We start from the raw sequence: 9,412 nt of genomic DNA, 5'->3' as shown, positions 1-9,412 counted from the left end.
TCGGCGCCGACACTGTATTTCTGATCCCCCCCCCCCCCCCCCCCGGAAAAGGGGCGTTTGTGTATTATGACCAGAGGTTATGACGCGGCTGCCGGGGCCTGGGCGCCACGGCCGAGCGACGCCGTTCAGATTCTCGGCCGGGGCGAGGCGAGAGGCGCAGGGACCTCTCTCCGGTCGCGCCCCCGAAGCCGGGAAAGCCGAGTCCACGAGCGAGAACACGCGAGATTCGGCGAGTCAGGCGAGCGACGACAAAGTTTAACTCTACTGGTGGTGCTGGTGGCGTGTGGAGGGGAAATCTCGAAGGACGAAGCTGTGTCCTGTGAGACCGCGAGGGAATTTTGGGAAACCTTGTTATTTCTGTTTACCTCTCCATCTACTCGCCCCAACCCATACCATCTACTCGCCCCAACCCATTGACGACTGCCGAATCATTGTCGACCGCCTCATTGATCTCAGTCACCTCGCCTGACCGATAGGGAGGTGATTGGTCGGGGCAACGCAGAGGGAAAAAGCGGAGAGCTTGGAGGCCAGAGAGCAGTCAAGGGGCAGCGAGGACGCAGGGAACGGCGCATAATCGCGGGGACTCGAGCACCCGTAACGGGCGAGTAGACGTCCGAGGCTGCCTTGACCGACTCGACGGCGCAAATACTCGCGCCCTTGCCGAACTCAACGCCTGTCTCGGGCAATTCGACGTAGACGATATCACCGAGCGCCTCCTGCGCGAAGTTGGTGATGCCGATCGTGCCGATATCGCCCTCCACCTTCACCCACTCGTGGTCCTGCGAGGGTCAGAGGCGGCAGAGGAGCTGGGCCACGCTGCGAGGGCCTGTCGTGGGGTGCTCTCGTCGCTGCAAGGTAAGGCAGCGAACCATCAAGGGCTATACGGGCTCAAACTGCGGGGATGGAACCTTGGTGTAGTAGGTTCCTGCTGACTTCTCACGGTTGGGCGCGAGATCATCGTGCTGAATTGCCTTTGCGTCTTGAACCCTGAGGACGGCGAATGCGCCGATTGAAGCGACCGCGAGGGCAGTGAGAAGAACCACGCGTAAGCGCGGCTCGCACGGCGTGGCCCCCACCGGATCGCGCCCCGTCTCACGACTGGTAGGCGTCTTCATCGGCGGTGCTACCCGCGGGACGTCTTTTTCGGCGGTGCTCCCCGAAGGGACGTCAGGAGCACAGCGAATATGTACGTATATGCGGGCGGGCCTGCTGCTCTGTTTAGCCACCGTCGCAGACGTCAAGTGCAACAGCGCGCGCATCATCTTCTCAGATGAGTCCAATCTTGCATTCAACCTCGCCTTCGAGGCGACTCCATTACTCTCACTCCGGCCAGTCGAGTCTACCGTAACCATTATTCCGCCTCCACACAGGCTTACCTGCTGAAGGATACAGCTGTGCTCGCGCCCATTCTGTTCCTGCACCACACACTGCCCGTTGTCACCATTGGGCGCCACCAAAATGCGTGGCGAGAGGTATGTGCGTCGCTCTCGTGCTGGCTGGTCCCTGCATCGTTTTATCGTGCTCAGTTGTTCTGTAGGTCAACATGTCGGCGCTCGAAGCAGACGGAGTCGCGCTTGTGCGCCGTCATTCGGGAGGTGGGGCAGTGTACCTTGATGGCGGGGTGCTTGTTTTCTCGATCATCGCTCCTCGCTCTACTTTCTCGGTCGATATCAACTTCTCCATCATTGCAAAAGCTCTAAAGGATCTTGGCGTGGATGCTAATCGCTCGGGGAGAAACGACGTCACTGTCACGATTGACGACAGGACGCTAAAGGTGTCAGGCTCAGCTTTCCAGCACGCACATGACGCAAATGGCAATGCCGTGTCGATGCATCATGGAACGTTGCTGCTCGATGCAAACATGGAGAACCTCGGCCGTTACCTAACACCCCATTCGCTGAAGCTCGCGTCGAAAGGAATCAAAAGCGTTGCTTCGCGCGTCATTAACCTCAGGCAGCACCCACACGTATCCGATTCATCATACGCGGCCGTCTCCGCGGCATTGGCAGCGGCCTTCTCCGCCGAATTTGCGATTGCGGAAACGGTGGAGCGCGTCGACAAGTCAAATGCCGTTGCTGCCGAACAAGCGTTTGTTGCTCGCATGGCGGAACTCACGAGCTGGGCATGGGTCCTTGGCAAGACACCCGACTTCTCGCACACGCTTGAGACTCGCATCGACGACTTTGGCATGTTCACGCTGCATTTGGATGTGCATCGCGGCATAATACGAGCGGCCAAGGTGTTTTCTGATGCGCTCTTGGTCGACGCTGTCGAGGTTATCTTCTTGCCTCTCGTGTGTGACCCCCTAGCAGTGCGCATGAGAACGTGCCCGTGTTGCTAGGCGCTACAAGCATTGCTAACTTCTGTGCCGTACAATGCCGACAGCATCTTGTCGGCGCTCGATGCTCGTGCTCACGCACTACTCGCACAGAGCAAGGCAGAGTGCACTGCCATTGGCTCCACCTCCGACGATGCAACCACGCACCAGCAAGAGGAACGCTTGCTCGAGAAGATCAAGGCATGGCTGGCGTTGGAAATCAGTTCCGCTGGGCACTCGCCCGAAAGCGGGTAGCGTGCATCCCGCATCTCAGCTGTTGTCGAATCGGCCACAACCGTCTCGAGGTCCTCAGCCGGCTATGATATGAGAGAGAGCGGATCGTCCTGAAAGGGCGTCCTTAACTGAAACTACTATGGTACTTTTGAGGTCCTGTTCTCCTGACAGCGCGCTGCGTCGGTACAACGCCTCTTGGCCCTCGAAGAGGAGCGCGGATGCGGGGAACATAGACGGCGGGAACACTACGAGACACCGCCCCCGTTACTTGTGTGCGAGCAGTGAGCAGACTCAAGAGCCCGCAACAGCGAGCGCAAGGGGTACAGCGTCGAGGTGGCGTCGAGGTACAGGTCAGAGTGACCCCATACGCCCTGACATCTATTACCCCCTAGCCGACCGCCTTACTGTACGGGCATTAAGAAACCGTGACATTAAGAAACCAGCTTACCATTTTGCAGGATTTGGATTAAGAAACCAGTTAATAACTGCCAGTTTTTCACTAAGTAAATGACCAGCCGGACCCGATTTACTTAGTGACTCCGTTTAAGAAACGGTGCGTAGCGCCCAGATTTCGGTTTTCTTATATGCCCGTTAAGGACTCTAGCTTTACTTAATGAAGAACACGACACGCTAATCTCCTCCAGTGGAGGACTTCGCCTTGAATGCCATGCGCAACGCGGGGCCCGGCGCACAAGCTATGTCGCTCACTCCCGACCGCGGCCAGGAAGGGAATACACTCGCACGCCTCCCCTCCCCCCTTCCCCATACCGCAACGATTCGCACACCGCTCCCGATCTCGAGGCCAGGGGCATACGCAGGGGCATACGCCAAACCCTACTACAACGCTTCGCGAAGCTATGTCGCTCACTACCGATCGCGAGGGACCAGGAAGGGAATACACTTGCGAGCGCAGACCGCTGCGCCGCTCGAGGGCGGCAGAAGATGTGAAGATCCCTATCGTGCCGCCGACAGGCTGTGAGCATGTGCCGCTGCAGCCCTCGCTCAACCGCCGCACCGCCGCCTTACGTGCGCCTGCGGTTCCAAACGTAGCCGGCTGCGACGAGAGCTGCGATCGTCATGGAGGAGGCAGCCCCTGGTCGTGCCGCGCCGCGCTTCATCCCCTTGGTGTACATGGCGTGCAGCGAGAACGGAAGCAGCCGGTCAACACCCTTGTGCCTCGGCTCGCCCCACCCAGCCCCTTTAGAAAGTGCAAAGCCCATGTCCGCATCGATGCATGTGAGGAGCCACCCGAAGAGCATCGCGCTCGTGAAAGCAGACATGCACATCTTGACGACCGAGTTGCTGCTGCCGCTGTGCGCAAGTTCGGGCGCTGGGCTCGCATCCATCAAGTCGGCGGCCAGCAGCACAGCTGCCAGGACACCATTGTACCAAAAGTTCGCGCCGCAGACAAAGAACATGGACACGTGAAAGCCGATGGCACTAGCAGCAAAGAGCTGCCGGACAGGCCTGTGCCAACGTGACGTGGGCGATAGCACAATGACCGCAGCAGGCATGGCCACTTCAAAGAGCATCCCACCCCACGAAAACAGGGGTACGAGGCGATCGATGTCAAGCATCCACCGGGAAAGCTGAGGAATATACCACTTTCCCTTGCCAAGCTGATCAGAAGCGGCATAGGACCCCAAGGCAAAGTCGATCCAGCCAGAGGAAAGGAAGACCTGTGTCACGCCGTGGTACCTGATTTTGCATAGGCCCGCTGTGAGGTACAGCGGAGCCATGATGCCGAACAGCAAGTACTGTCCGAGCCAGCTTGCTGCTTCGCCACGAAGTGGCCAGCCGCCATGAATGGCTGGGATCATGCACGCCGCAGCCGGGATGAACAGGATGAGCGGCTGCATGTGGTGGCACGGTTTCTGCCAGTAAAGCCCGACCAGCATGTAGAAGTACAATGCCATTCCGACCACAAAGGAGAGGGTGGAGAGGCGGCGGATCGCCGCTGCATTCTGACGTGGGGCTGCCGGCAGCACCAGGAACAATGCCCACGAGAGCAGCACTGCCCAGCGCACACCAGCCAGTATCTCCTCCAACTTGCGCGCGCCCAGTTGCACATCGCTCATCGAAGGTGCGAGCCAGCTTAGCCACAGCGTGTGTGTAGCATCTTTGTAGCTTGATGCGTCATCCGACCTTTTTATCAGACATGTCCGACCCTTCTTGACAGCGCGAATGTCCTTTGCAAGCTGGTGGGAGGTACAGTTTGTGGCATTAGTCGAATTCGATCCGTGCTTAAAGAGATGCCACGCCATTTTTTGACAGCTGGTTTGCATCTTGATTGGCTTGCACTTGCGGCGGAGCACCTAAGGTAAGGTAAGGAAAGGTAAACTTCTCCACAAGCGGTGCGTGCGTGTGTGCGTGCGTGTGTGCGTGCGTGCGTGCGTGTGTGTGTGTGTGCGTGCGTGCGTGCGTGCGTGCGTGCGTGCGTGCGTGTGTGTGTGTGTGTGTGTGCGTGCGTGCGTGCGTGCGTGCGTGCGTGTGTGCGTGTGTGTGTGTGTGTGTGTGTGTGTGTGTGAGCACCTCAAAGTATTCCGGCAGCATCAGCACGAATGCCTCTGGCCGAGGGGCTGCCCAAACGTCGCTGAGTCCGAGCACAAGGATGAAGAGTTTGAGCACGTCGAGCGACAGTCGCGGCCCGGTGAACCACAAGCTCGCCTCGCCAACGGCGCTAGAGCGCAGGGCGACATCGAGGACCCGTCCCACCGCGGCTGAGGTCACCAGCAAGGCGCTGGCAAAGTGCCGGGGAAACCTGTGATGCATGAGCTCGCCCCCCTCGACCTGCTTTGTTCCGCCGAGCACGGCGTTGTGCCACGTGGCCGTCGCGTGTTTCCCTGTGTTATTGCTGCTCTTGGGGGACCATTCGGGCCCGCGCACAGTCGTGAGCGCCGTCGCACCGGGCACAACGAAAGGCAGAAGGAAGCTGTCAGACCCGAGCGAGAAGGCGAACCCGCCGCTCGCAATCGCCGCGATGGCGCAGGTGAAGACGGCGCAGAGCACGTTGGGCGCGGGCTCGCTGCGGGCGCAGTGCGGGCGTCGCGGGAGCGCAGCAGGCATGGAGGCGACTCGCGACTGCACGCTGGGCCTCGTTTTGCCTGTGGACCTGTGTACCATGGCGAAGGCTCCAAATCCAAGAATTTCACAACCAGGCTTTCGCAAATCCAAGAAATCCGCCGCCGCGACTCCGAGGCGCCGGAGCCGGGCCTGCCGCGCGTACCGGCTTAGGTGAGCCCTCGCTGCGGCGCAGGACGAGGGCACATTCGGCGAGTGGCTCGACGAGCTACCCTTCGAGGTGGCTGCGGCGACCGCCCGGCTGCTCAAGCACCACGCGCGCTCCGGCGCGTGGGTCGAGCTCTCGCCCGGCAACCCGCCCCAGGCCCCGCGCGCTGGCCGCACTGGCCGCGACCGCGACCGCTCGAGCCCAAACTGCCCGTCAGACATGTCTCTCTCTCGAGGTTCTCGAGGTGGATATCCTTTGGCCGCGTTGGGTAGCGAGGATTGGTGTAACCCGGGCCACGGAGGCGTGTTTTCTGACGGTCAGACATGTCGGAATTGTCGGAGAATAGCGACTAGCACACCTCTGTCGAGTCCCAGAAACCCGAGGAGTCACACAGTCCACCTGTGTGATGCACGCCCTGCGAGCGGGGCGGGGTCCTCTTTTCCGCGCCCCCCCCGCAAGGCGCGCGATACACACACGGGGTGCGCACTGTCCCTCTGTGTTCGTGTGCGTCGCCCATCTCTCCCTGGAGATAACTGCTCTATTTATTTATTTATTTGGCCGAGTCATGTCATAACAACCAGTGGGAGGTGATGAGGGAGGTAGGTAGGTAGAAAGGTGAAGAACAGCCAGGCTCAGACTGGACACCAGCGCGGTATGGGTGGACGCGAGACAGATGATGACGACACGCACGAACGACACACAGACACAAACAAGCTCACAAGACACACAGCCAGCTGGCTGCCACACACCCTGAGTTGGCGTACACATCACTCAGGGCCACATTCTCCCTGTCGCCCCCCCCAGCACTCCCAGGTGCCAAGAGAAACAAACAAGGGCACAACAAACAACAGACAACAGGGGCGAACGCGTGAGGCTAGAGCAGGCTTGCTCGGCCTCTAGCAATCTCCGCCGACCGCGAGGCCGGACTAGACCGTGCGTGGGGTCATGTGAGGGAGGTGTCTCTGGTCACTCTCCTCAGGGGCTAGCCGCCAGCCGCTAGCCCTATCTCGCACTCACTGGCGGTGACAATTCTATGGGTGAGGGTACGCGAGCAGAGGTGCGTGAGCCGATTCTCGATCGCACCCCTTGGCATATAACTTGGCGGGGTGTCAACGCGCAACCTTACCATCAAAGGCATCCATGCCTCTCTGGACAGGGTGGCCCGCCACAAGGACCCCAGGAATTGCGACTCGCCGCTTTCCTCCCGCTGTGATTCTGTGTGAGCTCTGTGTCTTGATTTGCCAACAATATACCTAAAACGAAAAAAAATCAAAGGAGGCCGAACCCTCGCTGGACGCCTGGTCGCGTCCCAGCCCCAGGTTGGTCAGCCTCGCGTCCTGCGGCGCACGTGCGCCCGCGCGCCTAGAACGCCTTTCGCGCCAGGCTGTAGGGCGCCGGCATGACATCGCCGTGCGAGCCGGCAAGCCTCGAGTACGGGCCGACCACCGACGCGCTCCTTCGGCTCCTCGCCGACAGAGGCATCACTCTCGACGACGGCACGCAGGCTGCGCCGCTGCGCCTCTTCCACGGGCTGCCTACGGCGCACTGGCAGTGGCGTGCCGTGGAGGACGTCCTGGCGCAGGAAACCGGCGCAAAGCCAACTTGCCCCGTGTGCTGCGAGCGCCTACCCAGCGGCCCATCGGCGCTGCTGCAGCACGTCACGGACTGCCTCGCCGCGAGCCGCGGCACCCCGTGGTTGGCCGAGGGAAAGCCGTTCGCTGTCTCGGCGAGCAAGCTCGGCTCCTACTTCAACTCCGGCGAGTGCGACCGCATGCTGCACCGCCTCTGCGAGCGGGAGGGCAGGGGCTACAAGCCCGACGACATCGAGGACCTCGACAAGCCGCTCACCACGGCGCACTCGTCCCGCGGCGCCCTCTGGGAGACGCAGATTGGGCAGCAGCAGTGGTCCGGCCTCCCTGCACAAGCTCAAGCACAGCCGCGAGCACGAGGCGCTGTCCGTCGAGGTGCTGCTCGCCGCCGGCGCCGCCGCGGCCGCCGCCAACGGCACGCCCTCTCCGCCGTGGATGCTCTTCCAGCCCCTCTTCAAGGCACCGGCCGGGCCGCCCTTCGACCACTGCGACGTGAGCTTCTCCAACTCGTACGTCGACTTCCTGCTGCTGCGTTTCGTCTCCGGCGGCGGCGGCGCGGTCGTGGCGGAGCTGACTGTCATCGACGCCAAGGCGACGGGCAAGGTCAAGGTAGGGGCCATGGTGCAGGTGGCATACTACGCTCTGCTGCTCGAGACGCTCATTGCCACCGACCCGCGCCTCGCCGGCGTGCGGCGCCACCTGCGCCTCGCGCGGCACGGCGGTGTCTGGCTGTACGGAGAGGCGGCGCCGGCGCCCTTCCTCCTCCGGGAGGTGCGCGACAAGGTCGACGCCTTCCTCAGGGGCGGCGGCGGCCTCCGAGCCCTCCTCAGCCGCCGGCGCAAGCAGCAGACGTACAGGTCGCAGGAGTGGCGGCTGGCGCCGTCGTGCCGGAACTGCGGCTTCCATGACGACTGCCGCGCCGACGCTCTCCCTGCGGGCGCGTCGGGCGGCGCGCGCGACACGTGGCGACTCGCAGCTGTGAACGGCGTCTCTTCACACCTCCACGTGTGAGCAGGCGCGCGCGCGACACTGCACGCGCTCGGCCTTCCGCTGAGAGATCGGCGGCAGCTCGAGCGCGCGGCCGGAGGGGCGTCGCTAGATGCGCTCGTGACGCTCGCCGCGCAGCCCCAGCCCGACGGGGCGAGGCGCCGGCTCCTCTCTCGCAGCCTCCAGATTGGGTACGCCCCCGACGGCCAGCCACGCACGCCGGCTGGCGTGCCCAGCCCTCGCGTTCGTGCGCTGGTCCAAGGCAATCCCATGCTCACCGGCCAGAGCAGCCTGACGCTCCCGCAGCGCGAGACGGTCCGCCCTCGTCCTCACCATCCCCCCCACCTCCTAGCCCACCTCCTAGCCCACCTCCTAGCCCACCCCGCCCCCTGCCACCGTCTCCCCCACCTCCTAGCCCACCCCCACCGAGCCCGCCCCCTGCCACCGTCTCCCCCACCTCCTAGCCCACCCCCACCGAGCCCGCCCCCTGCCACCGTCTCCCCCACCTCCTAGCCCACCTCCACCGAGCCCGCCCCCACCGCCTCCCCCTCCTCCCAGGTCGCCCTCTTCCTCACCATTCTCGAGGACCCTTCGGCGCGCTCGGCCTACGCCTGGGCGCCTAGATGCGGAAGAGAGGCCCATATCTCCCCCATATCTCCCCCATATCTCCCCCCCATATCTCGAGGCCTAGATGCGGGAGCAGACCCATGCACTCACACTCGCGCTCGAGGAGACGCCGTCGTCCGCTGCGTTCCGCACTACTCACGCAGTACTCCGAACGCACTACACACGCCGTCCTCCCGCCCTAAAGTTGGCGTGCTCACGAAGCAGGCGTGGGCGCTCGGCGTCCGCGAGCGCTGCCCGGGCAAGGGCGCTTTCGAGCTGGTCAACTCGAGCTTCATCCCGCCGAGCGACATGATCCCACTCCCGTGCCCGACCTGCAGCCCCCACCGGCCGCTGCAGCGCGAGGGACAGAGGAGGCCGCACACTCGGCTCCCCCCCCTCCCCCGCCTTCTCCTCGGCCGCCTTCTCCTCCCCCGCCTTCTCCTCCCCCGC

At 62.7% G+C, this 9,412-nt stretch overlaps 3 protein-coding genes across 3 annotated transcripts; 2 read left to right on the top strand and 1 right to left on the bottom strand.

Moving 5' to 3' along the window:
• Positions 1-373: 373 nt before the first annotated feature.
• EMIHUDRAFT_239715 (glycine cleavage system protein H) lies at positions 374-1,115 on the bottom strand (the record flags this gene model as incomplete). Its single annotated transcript, XM_005775804.1, has 3 exons — positions 374-465; positions 593-779; positions 909-1,115. The coding sequence occupies 3 exons, from the start codon at positions 1,113-1,115 to the stop codon at positions 374-376; spliced, it is 486 nt and encodes a 161-aa protein (XP_005775861.1).
• Positions 1,116-1,194: 79 nt separating this feature from the next.
• On the top strand, positions 1,195-2,572 carry EMIHUDRAFT_239714 (lipoate-protein ligase A; the record flags this gene model as incomplete). The annotated part of the gene is made up of 3 exons (XM_005775803.1): positions 1,195-1,344; positions 1,538-2,275; positions 2,342-2,572. The coding sequence occupies 3 exons, from the start codon at positions 1,195-1,197 to the stop codon at positions 2,570-2,572; spliced, it is 1,119 nt and encodes a 372-aa protein (XP_005775860.1).
• A 4,733-nt stretch (positions 2,573-7,305) lies between these two features.
• EMIHUDRAFT_458028 (hypothetical protein) lies at positions 7,306-9,334 on the top strand (the record flags this gene model as incomplete). The annotated part of the gene is made up of 5 exons (XM_005775802.1): positions 7,306-7,671; positions 7,764-8,306; positions 8,385-8,671; positions 8,915-8,965; positions 9,188-9,334. Coding segments are annotated over exons 2-5 (987 nt in total), but the record flags the coding sequence as incomplete, so codon positions are not given.
• Between the last annotated feature and the right edge of the window lie 78 nt (positions 9,335-9,412).

Source organism: Emiliania huxleyi (assembly GCF_000372725.1).
Source record: "Emiliania huxleyi CCMP1516 unplaced genomic scaffold EMIHUscaffold_293, whole genome shotgun sequence".
NCBI classification, from domain to species: domain Eukaryota; phylum Haptophyta; order Isochrysidales; family Noelaerhabdaceae; genus Emiliania; species Emiliania huxleyi.
Note: the sequence above shows the minus strand (reverse complement) of the source record. Positions and strands in the feature narration are given on the sequence as shown.